The 19,731-nt window shown below is 42.4% G+C and overlaps 1 protein-coding gene and 1 pseudogene across 2 annotated transcripts in view; one reads left to right on the top strand and one right to left on the bottom strand.

Moving 5' to 3' along the window:
• Window positions 1–6,756: 6,756 nt before the first annotated feature.
• LOC720167 (small ribosomal subunit protein uS13 pseudogene) lies at window positions 6,757–7,318 on the bottom strand (annotated as a pseudogene). The gene has a single exon (XR_014524.5). The product of XR_014524.5 is annotated as a small ribosomal subunit protein uS13 pseudogene (transcript).
• Window positions 7,319–13,607: 6,289 nt separating this feature from the next.
• The window catches only part of ZNF677 (zinc finger protein 677), a 30,026-nt gene continuing 23,902 nt past the window's right edge, over window positions 13,608–19,731 (top strand). Inside the window, exons 1-3 of the mRNA XM_015124798.3 lie at window positions 13,608–14,244; window positions 15,261–15,336; window positions 16,833–16,903. Coding sequence (XP_014980284.2) covers window positions 16,889–16,903 — 15 coding nt within the window. The 5' untranslated portion in view covers window positions 13,608–14,244; window positions 15,261–15,336; window positions 16,833–16,888. The remainder of the gene's footprint in view (window positions 14,245–15,260; window positions 15,337–16,832; window positions 16,904–19,731) is intronic.

Here is a 19,731-nt window from a genome sequence, read left to right as displayed (position 1 = left end):
TAAAGCCCATAACCCCTGGACCAGTCTACCCAGGAGAAAAAAAGTACGTGGTTAGATAAATACAGAAAAATTACTAACATGTGTGTAAACATATTTCCTAGGTCTGCCTGCTGAGAAGGCCAATTAGCAATGATACCCCAGCAGCAATGGGAACACCCAGCACCCACATCTTGATTTCTGATGTCATTCTCTAATAAAAGGCTCCTTGGAGAAGCTGCTGAGTCCAAGGCACGGGTAGGGAAAATTCAAGATGAGCCTGGGAGATCGTGTAGTGGCAAAAAGCAAGAGTAAGGAAGTGCTCCAAAAACAGAGCCGACCTAAAAGGGTACCTGTCCCCGGTTCTTTGCAATTAATTCAGTTATGACACTACCGGGTGTTAACAAGGACTTCACAAGTGAAGGGCTGTAAACTAAAAATAAAATTCTTAATCCCCCAACAGACTGAGTAGACTCCCTCTTGGCCAAGGGGAACCCAGAAAAATGTTAAAATCTGAATTCCCAGACATGATGGGAAGAGAGGTTGAACGGCCATCCTGGGAAGGGAGGTTGAATGGACCTCCTTATACTCCCTCCCTTTTGGAGTTTAGGCACAACTGACCGGCATTGATATTAAAACAGAGATCATGGCCAGGCGCAGCGGCTCATACCTGTAATCCCAGCACTTTGGGAGGTCAAGGCAGGTGGATCACTTGAGATCAGGAGTTTGAGACCAGCCTGATCAACATGGTGAAACCCTGTCTCTACTAAAAATACAAAAAAAATTAGCTGGGCATGGTGGCGCACACCTGTAATCCCAGCCACTTAGGAGGCTGAGGCAGGAGAATTGCTTCAACCCAAGGAGCAGAGGTTGTAGTGAGCTAAGATCACACCACTACACTCCAGCCCTGATGACAGAGTAAGACTCCATCTTTTTTTTTTAAAAAAAAAAAAAAAAAAAAAAAGATCATAAGACTGAGAGAATGGACTCTTTGTGGTGATAAGATACCAAATTATAAACAAGACCTAAGGCCATGCCAGGCAAAGGTTAAGTCATGCCCTGCAAACCATAAAATGTCATTAAACATGCTTTTAAAAATTAACTCAGTATAATGTGGCTTACTTTCCAACCTGACACCAGTAGAAAATCACATGGAAGGTAGCAGATCCCCTTACCTTAACTTAACCATTCCTAATACTGACTTCAAGTCTTTGCAGCACCTAGAAAAAGCTTAACTTTTCAACCAATTGCCACCTGAAGAATCCCTAAAACCCATCTATGACTTGTAAGCCTCACTTTGAGATGTCCACCTTTTCAGACTGAACCTATATATACCATTCGTGTATTAATGATTTTTACCTACAATTCTTGTCTCCCTGAAATATGTAAAACCAAACTATAATCTGAACCTGAAAGGCGTACTTTCTCAGGACCTCTTGAGATTGTGTTGCTCTGGGCCATGATCACTCATACTGGCTCAGAATAAACCTTTTTAAAATGTTTTACAGAGTTTGTTCTTTTCTTTTCTCTTCTCTTTCTCTCTTTCTCCCTCCCTCCCTCCCCAGCCCCCTCTCTCTTTCTTTCTTTCATTCTTTCTTTCTCTCTTTTTTTTTTTTTTTTTTTTTTTTGAGACGGAGTCTCGCTCTGTCACCCAGGCTGGAGTGCAGTGGCCGGATCTCAGCTCACTGCAAGCTCCGCCTCCCGGGTTCACGCCATTCTCCAGCCTCAGCCTCCCGAGTAGCTGGGACTACAGGCGCCCGCCACCTCGCCCGGCTAGTTTTTTGTATTTTTTTTAGTAGAGATGGGGTTTCACCGTGTTAGCCAGGATGGTCTCGATCTCCCGACCTCGTGATCCGCCCGTCTCAGCCTCCCAAAGTGCTGGGATTACAGGCTTGAGCCACCGTGCCCGGCCTCTTTCTCTTTTTGAGACAGGGTCTTGCTCTGTTGCCCAGGCTGGAGTGCAGTGGCATGACCGTAGTTCACTGCAGCCTCTACCTCTGGACTCAAGGGATCCTCCTTCCCCAGCCTCCTAAGTAGTTGCGACCACAGGTGTGCACACAGTGCCTGGCTAATTTATTCATTTTTTTTTTTTTTTTGTAGATATGGGGTCTCCCTTTGTTGCCTCAGCTGGTATTTTTCTCTGTTAATAGGGCAAAGTCCTTCACAGGACTGACTGCCCCACTTCAGATGTCAGCTAAAAGTCTCAGGCAGCCCCAAGCCAAATGCAGCCCTGCTAAGTCAAAGACAAACCTGGGGCTTCCCACAGGTCTTTTAGTTCAATAATTTGCTAGAATGACTCACAGAACACAGGAGAATGCAATACTAACAACTACCATTTTATTATAAAAGCTATCAACAAGGAGCCAGATGAAAAGATACATGAAGTAAGGTCTAGAAGGGCCCAAGTGTAAGAGTTCCTGTCCCTGTCAAATCAGCAGGTACCAATTTCTCAGTCCATTGACATGTTTCCCATGCCAGAAAGCTCTCCCAAGCCTTCATGTCTGAATTTTTTATCAGGGTGTAATTACCTAGGCATGGTTGATTAATTCAATGGCCATGAGCTTGAACTCAATCTCTAGCCTCTTCCCTTCCCAGTGATCTGGTGACTGAAAGGTCTTACTTCTAATTACATAGTTGGTCTTTCTGGTGACCAGTCCTCATTTTAAAGCTATGTAGGGACCCGTGCCATGAGTCACCTCATGAGTATGACAAAGGCATTCACCATTCAGGAAATTCAAAAAGATTATGAAGCTCTGGGCCAGTCACGGTGGGTCACACTTGTAATCCCAGCACTTCGGGAGGCTGTGGCAGGCAGATCACCGGAGGTCCAGAGTTTAAGACCAGGCTGGCTAACATGGTGAAACCCCGTCTCTACTAAAGATACAAACATTAGACAGGCGTGGTGCCATGCACCTGTAATCCCAGCTACTTGGGAGGCTGAGGCAGGGGAATTGCTTGAACCTGGGAGGTGGAGGTTGCAGTGAGCCAAGATCATGCCAGGCACTCCAGCCTGGGTGACAGAGCAAAACTGCATCTCAAAAAAAAAAAAAAAAAAAAAAAAAAAAGATTTTGAAGCTCTGTAACAGGAACCAGGATGAAGACCAGATATATATTTTTTATTATTCCACACCTCCCAGTGACCAAAGCTGCAAAAACAAGTAACAAAATTAATTCCTTAGCAATGAATTATAAAACAAAATATAAATATCAATGAGTTCATGTTGATATGAATAAACAATTGAATAAACAAATAAATGAAGGAGAAAAGACATATCTTCCTTACAGAAGGATGGCAAATAATCTATGTGGACACCTCCCAGCAGATGAAGGTTAATTCAATATCCCTTGCACACAAATACACATACTCACTTTAAATGTGTAATGGGCTTAGACACTCCCTTCCAAAGATTAGATTGTGGAAAGGAAAACACAGTAACCATATAGTGAAGAAACTTGACAAACACCATCTTAACTGATCAAGATTAACATCACCAGAGATAACTCATCCAAATTGCCTCAGACTGCTGACAGCATATGATGTGATTAGTGTGGTCTTCTTCCCCAAAACCCATGAAACTAGTCTACCCACGAGAAAAACAAAAGACAAATTCAATTTTCGTGACATTCTAAAAGTAAAACAGTGCTCTTCAAATGTATCAAGATCATGAAAAACAAAACCACAGAGCAAAACAGGGTGGGCAGGCAAGATGACTAAACATAATGTGATGTCTGGCCAGGTGTGGTGGCTCACGCCTGTAATTCCAGCACTTTGGGAGGCTGAGGTGGGTGGATCGCCTGGGGTTGGGAGTTTGAGACCAGCCTGACCCACATGGAGAAACCCCATCTCTACTAAAAATACAAAATTAGCTGGGCTTGGTGGCGCATGCCTATAATCCCAGCTACTTGGGAGGCTGAGGCAGGAGAATCGCTTGAACCCGAAAGGCAGAGTTTGTGGCGAGCCAAGATCGGGCCATTGCACTCCAGTCTGGGCAACAAGAGCAAAACTCCGTCTCATAAAAATAAATAAATAAATAAAAATATATATAATGTGATGTCCTGGACTGGATCCTGAAAGAGAAAAAAGACTGTGTTAAAACGGGTGAAATATAAATAAAGTCAGTTAAGAGGAATGAACCAACGTTTGTTTCATAGACTTGACAAATGTTTCATGGCAACACGTTTACATGAGGGATACTGGGTGACAGATATTTCAGAACTCTCTGTGTTATACTTGCAAATTTTCTCCAGATCTAAAATTATTCTAAAATAAAATGTTTAGTTAAAAAAATTACAACCATTTATAATTTACAGAGGATCATATTAAAATATTTCCTATGTTTGAATTAATATCCTTTTTATTTCTTTTGAAGGTGTTCATTTTGCTCCCTTGGTGACTTCAAAATCAATATAATGTTCTGCATTAGGCCAGGCACGGTGGCTCACCCCTGTAATCCCAGCACTTTGGGAGGCCTTGGCGGGCGGATCACTGGAGGTCAGGGGTTTGAGACCAGCCAGGCCAACATGGTGAAACCCTGACTCTACTAAAAATACAAAACTTAGCCAGGCATGGTGGCACACACCTGTAATCCCAGCTACTCAGGAGGCGGAGGCAGGAGAATCACTTGAATCCAGGAGGCAGAGGTTGCCTGCCTCAGTGAGCTGAGATCACGCCACTACACTCCAGCCTGGGTAACAGCGAGACTCTGTCTTTTTTTTTTTTTTTTTTGAGACGGAGTCTCACGCTGTTGCCCAGGCTGGAGTGCAGTGGCGCGATCTCGGCTCACTGCAAGCTCCGCCTCCCGGGTTCACGCCATTCTCCTGCCTCAGCCTCCTGAGTAGCTAGGACTACAGGCGCCCGCCACCGCGCCCGGCTAATTTTTTGTATTTTTAGTAGAGACGGGGTTTCACTGTGGTCTCGATCTCCTGACCTTGTGATCCGCCCGCCTGGGCCTCCCAAAGTGCTGGGATTACAGGCTTGAGCCACCGCGCCCGGCCGAGACTCTGTCTTAAAAAAAAAAAAAAAAAAAAAAGAAAAAAAGTTCTGCATTAAACAAAACAAATTCATGTATTTTGGCTTCAAATTGGTATTCATCTGCTGCTCCAAGGCTGATGGTTTCTTCCAAAAACTTGTCTCCTTAAGTTGGAAATGAAAAAGTCCATACTGAAACCTACTTCTTGCCAATATAGCCAGCTGCTATCAAGGCTTAATCCAGAACAATCTACCTTTTGAATATCTCAAAAATCCATTCAATTTCTTTCCCACCTGCCAAATCCCTACTTACTTGTTGTCTCCTATCTGCACCCTTTGTTTGTTTGTTTTGAGACGGAGTCTCACTCTATCACCCAGGCTGGGGTGCAGTGGTACAGTCTTGACTCACTGCAGCCTCTGTCTCCTGAGTAGCCTGATTGCAGTGACATTGGTGTTCACCATTACGCTATACCATAATAGTCGCCTAGTTGTGTTCTTTATATATCTATTCACATATTTGTATATATACATATATACACACATACAAACACACCTATATATGTATAAACATTTATCATATTCACTTTATAAATTTGGTTTGATAATTTCCTATTTTTGTCAAAGTATTTATTCTACATATCAGTATAACTTCTGAGTGAATATTCATAGGTCTGAATAAATTATCATAAGCACTAAAAAATTTTATACGACCCAATGTATTTAATGTGGGTAGATGTTAAGATACCAGCGGAAAAACTCATTTCATTGCCTGCAAAGACTAAAAATACTATGGCATCCATCACGGAAATTAATGTACAAAATTAGGTAGGTTGTGCACTAAAATACGAGACATGAAATATAAAAGGTGATAAAGTATTTTAGGGTAGAAAACAAATTAATCATTTTAAAGATTATGTAACTATATATTTATTATTTTAAAACAACGAACTGAAACTTGAATTAATATTTGATTTGGGAAACCTATGAAAATATAATAAATTTGCAAAATGGAATTTGAAAGTATGAAATCTTGTGCATTCAATACATTGAAAAGAGAAAGAGGCTGGGCGCTGTGACTCCACCTGTAATCCCAGCACTCTGGGAGGCCAAGATGGGTGGATCACAAGGTCAAAGGATCAAGACCATCCTAGCTAATACTGTGAAACCCCATCTCTACTAAAAATACAAAAAAAAAAAAAAAAAAAAGAAATTAGCCAGGTGTGGTGGCACGCACCTGTAGTCCCAGCTACTTAGAAGGCTGAGGCAGGAGAATCACTTGAACCCGGGAGGCGGAGGTTGCAGTGAGCCGAGATCACACCACTGCACTCCAGCGTGGGTGACAGAATGAAACTTCGTCTCAAAAAAAAAAAAGAAAAGAAAAAGAAAATAGAGAGAGATGAATAGTGAGCTTTGGAATAATGTTGAAATGTTCATAAAACAGAGAAAATATAACAAGAAACATATGAGCTTTAAAATTGCTTTCTTCTGATGAGATTATATGTAATAATTAGTTTTAAAATTGAAAATTTAAAATTAAGTCCTTAATCGTTTGCTGTCTGAAACCCTCTATTATGTTGTTAACTTTTTCTTAAAGAACCTTCCCTAATTTCAGGAAGGAAAACAGTCTCAGCATGATTAACAGACCGCAGACATTCTCAGCAGACACACATTTACTGCCTCTATTAAGCATGACATACCTGTATTACAGAAAAATAATTATAGTTCAGCAATTCCTATTCAGTCACATTGTTTTTGCTATGAATTAGATAATTCAATTAGCTCTGTCATATTCGTTATCCCATGCATAGAGCTTTTTTTTTTTTTTTTTTTTTGGTATATAAACTATTTATTAACAGACAAGGCCTACAGACTTATTTCTTCTTGGACACACCCACGGTGTGGCCACGGCCGCCAGTGGTCTTGGTGTGCTGGCCTCGGACACGAAGGCCCCAGAAGTGACACAGCCCTCTATGGGCCCGAATCTTCTTCAGTCACTCCAGGTCTTCACGGAGCTTGTTGTCCAGACCATTGGCTAGGACCTGGCTATATTTTCCATCCTTTACATCCTTCTGTCCGTTCAAGAACCAGTCTGGGATCTTGTACTGGCGTGGATTCTGCATAATGGTGATCACACGTTCCACCTCCTCCTCAGTGAGTTCTCCTGCCGTCTTGGCGAGGTCAATGTCTGCTTTCCTCAACACCACATGAGCATATCTTCGGCCCACACCCTTAATGGCAGTGATGGCAAAGACTATTTTCCGCCGCCCATCAATGTTGGTGTTGAGTACTCGCAAAATATGCTGGAACTTTTCAGGGATCACTAGAGACATGGCGGCAGCACAAGCGGCGGCGCGTAGGCCTCCTGTGGAAGAGACCTATCCCATGCATAGAGCTTTTACAGAAATAGTTACACCACTTCTGAAAATATCTCTGTGACTTTTGCACACCGTATTAAACAGTGGATTAATTTTGAAATTACAATCCTGAAGCACATTAAAATTCAGACTTTGATAACACTTGGATTAAACACCAAAAACCCCTTCAATGAGAATTTTGTTATATTACATTAGCAGTAGTCACGGTTCAGTTTAGGATTTCAGACCTCCAGTCCCTCTCCACAAGCTCAGCTCATGCCCCAGGCATTATTCCTTCTTCCTATTTAGTTTTGTCCCAGACCAATTTCTACCCCAAAAGAGTTTCTTTTCCAGACATGCACACCTACCCCGATTCCTGATATATTTCCTATGTACAGACTCCTGCTACAGACTATGTCCCTCAGTCAAAAGTAGAAAATACCAGACTCCTTCTTGCTGCCAGGACTGTGAGCTGAGGGTGACGATCTGAACAGTCAAAGCATGTGTGGGAGGGAGGAAGGCAGAGCCTGAAATGTGGCTTTGTGATTCTGTGACCTCATCTCCCCACAAAACTGCAATTAGGATTTCACCTGTAGTGTCAATGCCAGCTTACACTTGGGAAGCTGAGAATAGTTCTGGAAAACTTTTTTAATGCCTAGAATCTATTAGAAGTTTCTAGTGAGCATTTCCAAAGAGACCATTGGAGTGTTTGGGAAAGACTGTTTTCCATTATTTCTTATTAAAAAAAAAAAAAAAAAACAAAGCTATGAAAAGATTTTGTGACTATTATATTCCTAATAAGAAAAAAACATTTTAATTAAGTTCTGAATTTATATATAAAATAGCAGGCCAGGTGCAGTGGCTCACACCTGTCATCCCAGCACTTTGGGAGGATGAGGTGAGTGGATTGCTTGAGGCCAGGAGTTTGAGACCAGCTTTGGCAACACAGTGAAACCCCGTCTCTACCAAAAATACAAAAAATAGTCAGTCTCATAACCTGGTCTCCAAATAAATAAGTAAATGAATAGAACTAAATGTAAAAATAAATTCAAAAAATAAATAGTAATTTAAATATTCAGCATGCCTGAGAAAGGTTTATTTAGAATACAAGACATGCAAATAAGAGAATGTGGTTCAACATGTTTAAAATTAAATAAGAAGACAATATTAACTGGGAAAATAGTTTTTTACCCTTGTAAATTATTTCTCATTAGCAAATTAACTTAGAAATCATACTCTATTAGTTTAATTATTAGTGATTACACATCAGAATATAAGAACAAATAAATTGGCCGGGCGCGGTGGCTCAAGCCTCTAATCCCAGCACTTTGGGAGGCCGAGACGGGCGGATCACGAGGTCAGGAGATCGAGACCATCCTGGCTAACACGGTGAAACCCCGTCTCTACTACAAAATACAAAAAAAAAAACTAGCCGGGTGAGGTGGCGGGCGCCTGTAGTCCCAGCTACTCGGGAGGCTGAGGCAGGAGAATGGCGTGAACCCGGGAGGCGGAGCTTGCAGTGAGCTGAGATCCGGCCACTGCACTCCAGCCTGGGCGACAGAGCGAGACTCCGTCTCAAAAAAAAAAAAAAAAAAAAAAAAAAAGAACAAATAAATTATTAGTGGGTATATATGTATTGGTTAGATACTTGAAATGTATTTTTAATAAAATACTTCAATGAACCTCTTCATTTTCTTACATTTATGTTATTTTGACCATGAGCATGCTATTTCTGCAGGTGATTATGTAGTCTTCCTTAAGATGTCCATTGTTTTACCATAATGCTAATCTTCAGAAGAAAACTGAGGCCCCAAAGTCAAGTGTTCAGATGACTGCAGGGTGACCAACAGTGTGACCACCACCTCCTCAAAGCCAGTGAGCTAGAACCACCCTATTAAGTTGGTCCCAGCTTCGTGACCATCAGAAACTGTAGGATAAGAGAAGACTGTAGGTTTTTAAAAATTATTTTCCTTTAAGTTTGGGGATACATGTACAGAACGTGCAGGTTTGTTACATAGGTATACATGTGCCACAGTGGTTTGCTGCACCCATCAACCTGTCATCCAGGTTTTAAGCCCCACATGCACTAGGTATTTGTCCTAATACTCTTCCTCGCCTTTCCCCTCACCCCCTGACAGGCCCCTGTGTGTGATGTTCTCCTCCCTGTGTACATGTGTTCTCATGTTCAACTCCCACTCATGAGTGAGAACATGTGGTGGTTGATTTTCTGTTCCTGTGTTAATTTGCTGAGAATGATGTTTTCCAGCTTCAACCATGTTCCTGCAAGGACATGAGCTCATATTGTATTTTACGGCTTCATAGTATTCCACGGTGTACAGGTGCCACATTTTCTTTATCCAGTCTATCATTGATGGGCATTTGGGTTGGTTCCAAGTCTTTCCTATTGTAAACAGTGCTGCAACAAACATCCGTGTGCATGTATCTTTATAGTAGAATGATTTATAGCCCTTTGGGTATATATCCAGTAATGGAATTGCTGGGTCAAATGGTGTTTCTGGTTCTAGATCCTTGAGCAATCACCACACTGTCTTCCACAGTGGTTGAACTAATTTACACTCCCACCAACAGTGTAAAAGCGTTCCTGTTTCTCCACATCCTCACCAGCATCTGTTGTTATAAGAAGATTGTAATTTTTTTTTTTTTTTTTTTTTTTTTTTTTTGAGACAGAGTCTTGCTCTGTCCCCCAGGCTGGAGTGCAGTGGCCGGATCTCAGCTCACTGCAAGCTCCGCCTCCCGGGTTCCCGCCATTCTCCTGCCTCAGCCTCCCGAGTAGCTGGGACTACAGGCACCCGCCACCTCGCCCAGCTAGTTTTTTTGTGCTTTTTAGTAGAGATGGGGTTTCACTGTGTTAGCCAGGATGGTCTCAATCTCCTGACCTCGTGATCCTCCCATCTCGGCCTCCCAAAGTGCTGGGATTACAGGCTTGAGCCACCGTGCCTGGCTGAAGATTGTAATTTTAAGCCACTCAGCTTTGGGGTAATTTTTTATGCAGAAAGATATAACTAGTACAGCCTATGAACCATCAATGCCACTTTTCAGAGACATCCAGATAACACATACACATTCAAAATTCGAGAAGTACGCTGATAGAATTGTACATTCTACCTAATATCTAAAAATGAAGCAATAGGGCCTGGGTACAGTGGCTCACACTTGTAATCCCAGGACTTTGGGAGGCCAAGGAGGGCAGATCACTTCAGGTCAGAAGTTCGTGATCAGCCTGGCCAACATGGTGAAACCCTGTCTCTACTAAAAATACAAAAAATAGCCAGGCATTGTGGCACACGCCTGTAATCCCAGCTACTCGAGAAGCTGAGGCAGGAGGATTGCTTGAACCCAGGAGGTGGATGTCGCAGTGAACTGAGATGGCGCCACTGCTGGGTGACAGAGCGAGACTCTGTCTCAAAAAATAAATAAATAAATAGAACAACATTGAAAGTCTAAAATGAGGAAACTATTAAAGTCTGGTACATTCATATTCTTTAAAATTAGAAAATATCCCCAGAAAGTACTTGTGATTAAGAAAATCAATTGGTGGGGTTTAGGTAAAATATTAGTACAGAATTAACAGTGCACTGTGACTATATGTACTATCCTATACCTTAAATACATATTAAATGGTCTGGAAAGATACAGCTCAAACTAATGAAGGGATATGTTGACACAAAACTAGTATGAAACAAGGAATAATCAATGGGAACATATTACTATCCACAGTATTTACTTATTGTACAAAATTTTTCCCAGTATGAGTTATTAAGCAGAGTGAAAATTTAAAATTTTTCAAGTTTAGGAACACATTTCCTTAAACTTTTAACCCTGGCCATCTCAATTATTTACCAGTATGGAGGGGTCAGGAAAGGAAAACTTTCATTTTCTACTTCTGAATTTTATTTTCTTCACCCCCAAAATTGCAGCATTAGAACATTAAAATACACATCCAGAAATAAATTCCATTTCATCATGAAAAAAAAGTGACATAATCTTGGGGCATGTGCATTTTGAAGCTCTCAGCAGAAAATCAAAGGACAAATGCCTTTCCCATATTTCCTACACTGGGAGCCACGATGTCCTCAAACTTCCCTCCTGACAGCCTTACATGTGGCTATGTCCCCATCTAGGGGAATTAGACTCTCCAACCTACAGTTTATATATTCCACCACCAAGAACTGTGCCATACACTTTAAAAACATTTCTTAAGGCCAGGCGCAGTGGCTCACGCCTGTAATCCCAGAACTTTGGGAGGCCCAGGCAGGTGGATCATGAGGTCGGGAGTTCGAGACCAGCCTGACCAATATGGTGAAACCCCATCTCTACTAAAAATACAAAGTTAGCCGGGTGTGGGGGCACATGCCTGTAATCCCAGCTACTCAGGAGGCTAAGGCAAGAGAATCACTTGAATCCGGGAGGGAAAGGTTGCGGTGAGTCGAGAGAGTGCCACTGCACTCCAGCCTGGCAACAGAGTGAGCCTCCGTCTCAAAAAAAAAACGCAAAACGACAACAAAAAATTAGCTGGGCGTGGTGGCGCGCACCTGTAATCCCAACTATTTGGGAGGCTGAGGCAGGAGAATCGCTTGAACCCGATAGGCAGAGGTTGCAGTAGGTGGAGGTTGCAGTGCCCAAGATCGTGCCACTGCACTACAGCCTGGCGACAGGGTGAGACTCCATCTCAAAAAAAAAAAAAAAAAAAAATTTAAATACATATATGGATTTTATATGTAAAATAAATAGAATTTTTATATGTGTATGTTTATATGTAAATAACATATATATGTATTTTTATGCTAAAATACACTCTCATTTTTTCACCCTTCACCTATTATCAGATGTAATTCCCAGTTACGAAAACAGAGACTCAAAGAAGCAGTGGATAGGGCTTGGTTTACTCAGATACCACCATATAGGCTCCTCTTCTCTTGAGGAGCCTCCAGTCAGCAAGTTTCCTCTCCGGGCCCAAGAGAAATCAATTCAGTTGTCCAGGAGCACTGCCAAACACATATTATGTTAAAAATAGTCTTCCGAATAACTGAGAATAAAGACTTTACAAACTAAAGGCCAGGAGCAGTGGCTCACGCCTATAACCCCAGCACTTCGTGAGGCCCAGGTGGGCGGATCACATGAGCTCAGGAGTCCCAGACCAGCCTGGCTAACACGATGAAACCCCGTCTCTACTAAAAATGCAAAAATTAGCCAGGCATGGTGGCATACGCCTGCAGTCCCAGATACTCGGGAGGCTGAGGCAGGAAAATCGCTTGACCCAGGAGGCGCAGGTTGCCGTGAGCCGAGATCGCGCCATTACAATCCAGCCTGGGAAACAGAGAGAGACTCCATCTCAAAATAATAATAAAAATAATAATAACGATATTATATTAGTAATTAATAACTTAGGCAAAACACAAGATACCAACTCTAATAAATCCAGTACTTGGATTTGTAATTTATCTTAAGAAGCGCGCATTAGAATAATAAAGAAAGGAAAATAAATTTATATCGATACAAGCAGAAATTTTTGTTCTTTTAAAGCCAAGCCTCAGCTTTCCACCCCCACAGCCCAGGGTCTGACCCCATAAATTCTCTGGAACTCAGCCCACGATGCATCTCTGCCTCCTGGGTGACTGGGGAACAGAAACAAAAATTATATTCCAGTGAAAGTCAATATAAAATTTTACAATCCGCACAGGCACAAAAATGCATCTCATTGTAGTTTCCATCACCTACGCAGACAACTCCAGCTTTCACTTAATTAAATAAAAATTCTAATCGTCCAGATCTCAGAAGTTCCTGGATCCAAGCGCCCACCTGTTCCGTAGCCCTCTCCCATCCACCAGGTCCCAGCGCTTCTCCCGCCTCATCGCAGGACGCGCCTCCATCGCTCGCAAAAACGTTTCCAAGCAAATCTTTTCCAACTTAAGCTCCGATTCCAATATAGGGGATCTATGGGTCTCTAATTTTTTGCTTAACTAGGCTTCAAAGGACACCAAAGAGATTCAAGGGAATCCAAAAGTGAAGAATCGAGTACTGCTGGACGACGAACAGACCCAAAAAAGTCGCTGGGACGCGCCGAGGTGAGGTCTTGCAGTCCGACCCGTAGGCCCCGCCCCCGCCCCGCCATTGTCCCCGCCCACCGCCATTATCCCCGCCCATCCCGTCTTTGTCCCCGCCCATTCCCGCCATTTGCCCGCCCATTCCCGCCATTTGCCCGCCTATCCCCACATTGGTCCGCGCCCTGCCCCTGCCCTTGCCCCTTGCGCCTCCCCAGTGCACTCGCGTACGCGCAGGTTCCTGCCGACCCGGAAGCGGATCTCGCGGGGCTACTGTCACTCTCGGGTGAGTGAGTCTCCGTCTTTCGGGTTCAAGCCTGCGCCTCGCGGGCCCCAGGTTCCCACGCTCAGCTGTCGGGTTTTGGGGTCGCCCTGTAGGTTAAAACCCCGAACCTGCTCGGCGTGGCCCCTAGACGTTCCCAGTCCCGTAGCTCCCAGAGGGTCTGGAGGTCTGCGTCCATTTCGGATTAAAATCGTTCTGAAGTGGGTACTGGCCCGTACTTTTTTGCCTTCGGTCAGTGTGGCTACCGACCGCCCACCGCGTCGTTTCTCTGCTTAAAACTCTTCTCTGACTCCCTCTTCTCTCCTCCTGGTAAAGCCCTCATTCGGGGCGGATACACACCCTTCGCCCTCGTCCAGGGAGAACAGAGGGGAAGCAGAAATGGAGGAGAAAGAGGGAGAAATGCGCGAAATTAGAGAGCAATCAGAAAGAATAGCCGGGACTGAAAAAAAGGATGCTACCAAGATGAGGCCAAACACTGTCAGAGAAGGAGGGGAAGGGAAGCAAAATGAGCAGAAATGGACAGGGAAACGCCGAAATGGGAGAAAGAAAAGGAAAGAAACAGAAGGTGGGAGAGAGAGATTGACGGGGACCCAAATCCAAGTGAGTTTGGAGTTGATTTAATATGGAACATTAAGTTGTGAAGTACTGATGCATGGCTCTATAATTAATTTAAAATTTGTTTCACTGTTTATGCAGAAGAGAATGAACATTGCAAAACTAGGGTGTGAGGTTTCTGCGTTTTCTAATTATTACATCTGAAGTAACCCTTATTCAGCCAGAGGGTTAACTGACTTAGCTCAGTTGATTCCAGGTTACCCTCTTCCCTTTCTCTCATCTTGAGGAGAGTCAAGAAATGGGAAGAAACTGTGACCCCATATGCTGCTTTACCAACAGACATTAACAATATTATTCCCTCCTTTTTTGTGTGTGGCTTGTGTCATTTTCTAAATTTGATGTATATACAACTTGTCTTAAACGTAATTCCAGAATTTATTGGATTTAAAAAAAATTTTTCAAATTATTTTCTCTTAAATGTATCGTTCAGCTTATGAGTTTTACATGCTTTGTTTTTCTTTTCTTTTTTTTGAGACGGAGTGTCACTTTGTCGCCCAGGCTGGAGTGCAGTGGCTCGATCTCGGCTCACTTGCAACCTCCGCCTCCAGGGTTCAAGCGATTCTCCTGCCTCAGCCTCCCGAGTGGCTGGGATTATAGGCACGCACCACCATGCCTGGCGAATTTTTTGTATTTTAGTAGAGATGGGATTTTCACCTTGTTATCCAGGCTAGTCTCGAACTCCTGACCTCGGGTGATCTGTCTCCGCCTCCTAAAGCTCTGGGGTTACAGGCGTGAGCCACCGCGCCTGGCCTAAATGCTTTCTACTTTTTATCATATATTGGAACTGTTCTTTTATGTCTTGTACCTGATTTCACAGTGTTTCACTCTAAGGGTGTTGATAATCTTTTAGCCCTTAAAATCTGGTTTAACCAGTTAGCTTAATGCAGTTGACCTTGAACAACACCAGTTTGAGCTATGCAGGTCCAACTATACAGGGGATTTTCTTCTACCCCTGTCACTCCTGAGACAGCAAAATGAACCCCTTCTCTTCTCCACTGCAGCCCACACAATATGACCTCGGTGGGGGGATGCGAGGAAGATGAAGAATTGTGATGATCCACTTCCTCTTAGTGAATGGTAAATATATTTTCCCTTCTTTATGATTTTCTTATTAACAGTATCATTTCTCTAACTTACTTTGTTGTAAGAATACAGTATACAATACATGTAACATACAAAATATGTGTTTATCAATGGTTTATGTTTTCAGTAAGACTTCTGGTCAACAATGGGCTATCAGTAGTTAAGTTTTTGGGGAATCAAAAGTTGTACCTGAATTTTTGACTGGGGGCTGGGGGCGGTTAGTGCCCCTATCACTGGTGTTGGTCAAGGCTCAGCTCTATTCAGTTTCTTTACTCCCTTATGTCATCTGAAAGCCTCCCACTAAGTAGATGTTCCCCCAGGTCCCCTTTGTCCTTTCTCTGCAAGATGTTGAAGAATGGCCTGGATTGGTGTGGAATTTTGTTCCAACAGAGCCCATCTGTTCATAATGAAGAGATTACTCAGCACTAATCTCCACAGCTGACCCCCTTTCATGCTTTCCAAGAGTAATAGCTATTTGTAATTTCATATTTTTGAATATTTTTCTGGAAAAGAGGAATTAAATCCTTGGGATTGATTAAACCCATGGAATAGAAGCTTCTACTCAGGAATGTGAATGGTAATCTGGAAATAAGGATAAACCTTTCCTACTGCCCTATCCAGGCCACCATTTCAGAATTCATTTACAACTGAGTTCTGCTCACTCAACTCAGACCTTTCCCAGGTAACTTGGTGAAATGTCTCCTCTCTCTCAGGCTCAGTGTGCCCACCGGTAACATGGAGATGATGGGTATACCAGAAATTCTGAATCTGAGCCGATGGAACCCCTGAAATGATGTTCAGGATTGAGCATGTGTCTGCATGTGGCAATTTTTTGAGAGAGGGTGCCCAGTTACAGTTAGTCTTAAATGACTCTCAGACCTCCAAAAATGATGGAAACTACTAGGAAAGGGGTGGGGGCATAGGCTTAGAGATAGGAGAGCTGCTTCTCTCAGCTTTTTATACTTTCTCACTATCTCTGCATCAGGAGTAAGTCTTAATTTTATTATGGCATCTCCTGGCGTTAAATCCTTTTATGCTTTCCCTCTGCCTGTAGGACAAATATCTAAACTACGTAGTATGGCTACAGCAGGGATTTCTGGAGCTATGGTGGCTCTTCACCTGTTCCAATTTTAGGCTTTTATTATCCTGCATTGACTGACGGTCTTTGGATGCTGGCTACCCAGGGAGAGGCTGTGAACTTGGACATAGCAGTTTTTCTTGGCTGAGCATCAGGTGGACAGAGGACAATGCAATTGATACAGAATGTTGGGTTTCAGCAAGAAGGGAGAACTTTTTGAAGACATAGGTGGAATAACTCACTTCTTAGTCTCTGTTTAGTTTATTTTTTTCATGAGTTTATTTTCACTCTTGTTGCAGTTGAAAGCTAAGGACCATCTTATTTCTATATCAAGCCTCTTCCTGTGTCTGTGTGTGTAGAGGAAGGGCCTGTATTGATTTTAAGCATTAAACAACATATTTTTGACATACAGACTGATCTTACTGGAGAAAGAAACTCAGAGGAAGAGGAAAGAAAGAAGAGGAGGGAATGGCTCTTTCTCAGGTAAAAGTTATATTCTTGGTTGATTGTTTTGTCCTCTCCTTCCTGAAATGCCATATTTTGGACTTGCTAATTTTATCTGACTCTGAAGTGTCCTGACTGACATGTATATTCACACCCAGGGCTTTGCCTCAATTCCATCTCTACCTAGATTCCATCTCACTGTGACCCAGTAACATGGAACTTTGGAAAAGGCTCCATTTAGATGATTGTTCTGGGAAGGGTTTGATGCCTAGTCATGGATTGGATATGGGGGGCAGGCTCCATGGTGTCAGTGAGGTTGGGTGGTAGTGACTGTTTAGAGACTTCATTTGGATGCCCTTTCAGCTCTTTATAAACCAGGATTAAAGAAGCTGCATATGTAAGTGATACATTAATGTGCACAAATACCTGGAAAACTTTGGAAAAGTAGACTGATGGCGGAAACTTGCTTAGCTTGAGTTTATAATACGTTTGTAGCGAAACAATTGAGTCTGTGTTTCTGGCTGTAAAATATTAATTTGGAATAGAATGGGAAGTTCAGAAGTAGACATTGGGGATGGAGAAGGTAGTCTTTTTTCATAATTGGTTTTAAGATATTAAATCAACATAATTGTCTTAACAGCAGGAGGTTCTTTAAATTCTTCACAGTGCATCCATCTCATGAAGACTCTGCTGTTCATTTAGGAATTCTCATGCAGTGGGTGTTTATATAAAAATGTCTATAATTTATTATTTTTCTTAATTTAACTTTAAGTCCAGGGGTAGGTTTGTTACATAGCTAAACTTGTGTCATGGGGGTTTGTTGTAAAGATTATTTCATCATCCAGATATTAAACCTAGTACCCATTAGTTATTTTTCCTGATCCTCTCCCGCCTCCCACCCTCCACCCATGATAGACCCCAGTGTGTGTTGTTTCCCTCTATGTGTCCATGTGTTCTCATCATTTAGCTCCCACTTGTGAGAACATGCACCATTTGGTTTTCTATTCCTGTGATAGTTTGCTAAAGATAATGGGCTCCAGCTGTATCCATGTTCCTGCAGAAGACATCATCTCTTTTTTTTTTTTTTATGGCTACATAGTATTCCGTGGTGTATGTGTGTGTGTACCACATTTTCTTTATTCAGTCCACCATTGGTCGGCATTTAGGTTGATTCCACGTCTTTGCTATTGTGAATAGTGCCACAGTGAACATGTGCACGTATGTGTATGTTCGTGCATGCATGATGGGATTGCTGGGTCGAATGGTAGTTCTGTTTTTAGATCTTTGAGGAATCACCACACCGTCTTCCAGGATGGTTGAACTAATTTACCCTCCCACCAACAGTGTGTAAGTGTTCCTTTTTCTCCACAACCTCACCAGCATCTGTTACTTTTTTGACTCTTTAGTAATAACCAAAAGGGGCCAGGTGCAGTGGCTCACACCTGTAATCCCAGCACTTTGGGAGGCTGAGGCGGGTGGATCACCTGAGGTCAGGAGTTCAAGACCAGCCTGACCAACATGGTGAAACCCTGTCTCTACTAAAAATGCAAAATTAGCTGGGCATAGTGGCACATGCCTGTCATCCCAGCTACTCGAGAGGCTGCGGCTGGAGAATCACTTGAACCCGGGAGGTGGAGGTTGCAGTGAGCCAAGATCGTGCCATTGCACTTCATCCTAGGCAACAAGAGCAAAACTCCGTCTCAAAAAGATAATAATAATAATTAAAAAATAATAGCCAGCCAGGCACGGTGGCTCACGCCTGTAATCCCAGCACTTTGGGAGGCCAAGGCAGGTGGATCACGAGGTCAGGAGATCAAGACCATCCTAGCTAACATGGTGAAACCCCATCTCTACTAAAAATACAAAAAAATTAGTGGGGCATGGTGGCAGGCGCCTGTAGTCCCAGCTATTCGGGAGGCTGAGGCAGGAGAATGGTGTGAACCAGAGAGGCAGAAGTTGCAGTGAGCCGAGATTGCGCCACTGCACTCCAGCCTGGGTGACAGAGCGAGACTCCATCTCAAAAAAAAAAAATAATAATAATAATAATAGCCAAAAGATGGCTATAATGTAGCTAAGACCTATGAGCAGAACTTCCTGTCATCAGAGAGGCAGGAGCAAATTCTGATTATACTACTTGTTGTTAAATATTACATTTCTTTTGTAGTAAGCATCACATGATATATATATATTTTATGATAGAATGTCACACAGTGATGCTTAGGGACTAAGGAGTAAAACATGTTGTCCAGTCCACCATCACTCACTGTCTCCATCAGGAACTATTGTTCATTCTCTTCAATGGAAGAAAAATCATAAAAATCATAACTTAATTTTAGAAAACGTTTAGTGAATTTTTGTTGTGATATTCTGTTTTGCAAATTTGTATATTTGTATACTGTATGTCTTCATTTCGTTTTTAGGCTGGTAAACAGAGATAACTTGAGTTTTTGCTTTCTCATTGGAGCATTCTCTTACTGAAGACACATACAGTTTTTCTCTGTTATAAAGAATCCGCATTGGCTGCTTGGGAGCAGGCCAACTGTACTACAGCTGTGTGAGGATTCCTCCAGGTTGGGCAATTTGAAGCATGATTACTGGCTTAATAATGATGTTTCTGAGGAAGTTCAGACACTACACTTACTAAAAAATACTTTAAATCAACTATCTTAACCATGCTTAGACAGCTGAAGTAAACGGTGGACAAAGAACTAAAGGAAAGTAGGACAACAGTGTTTCAATGAGTATCAGTAAAGACATAGAAATTATTAAAAAGAAGTGAAATAGAAGTTTTGGAGTTGAAAAGTATAATATGAAAATTTCAGCTATAAAGTTTCAAGAGTAGATTGACAGAATACAGAATTAGCTAA

Source organism: Macaca mulatta, chromosome 19 (genome assembly GCF_049350105.2).
Source record: "Macaca mulatta isolate MMU2019108-1 chromosome 19, T2T-MMU8v2.0, whole genome shotgun sequence".
Taxonomy (NCBI): Eukaryota; Metazoa; Chordata; class Mammalia; order Primates; family Cercopithecidae; genus Macaca; species Macaca mulatta.
The sequence above is the reverse complement of the archived record's forward strand: the minus strand, read 5'-3'. Positions and strand labels throughout refer to the sequence as shown.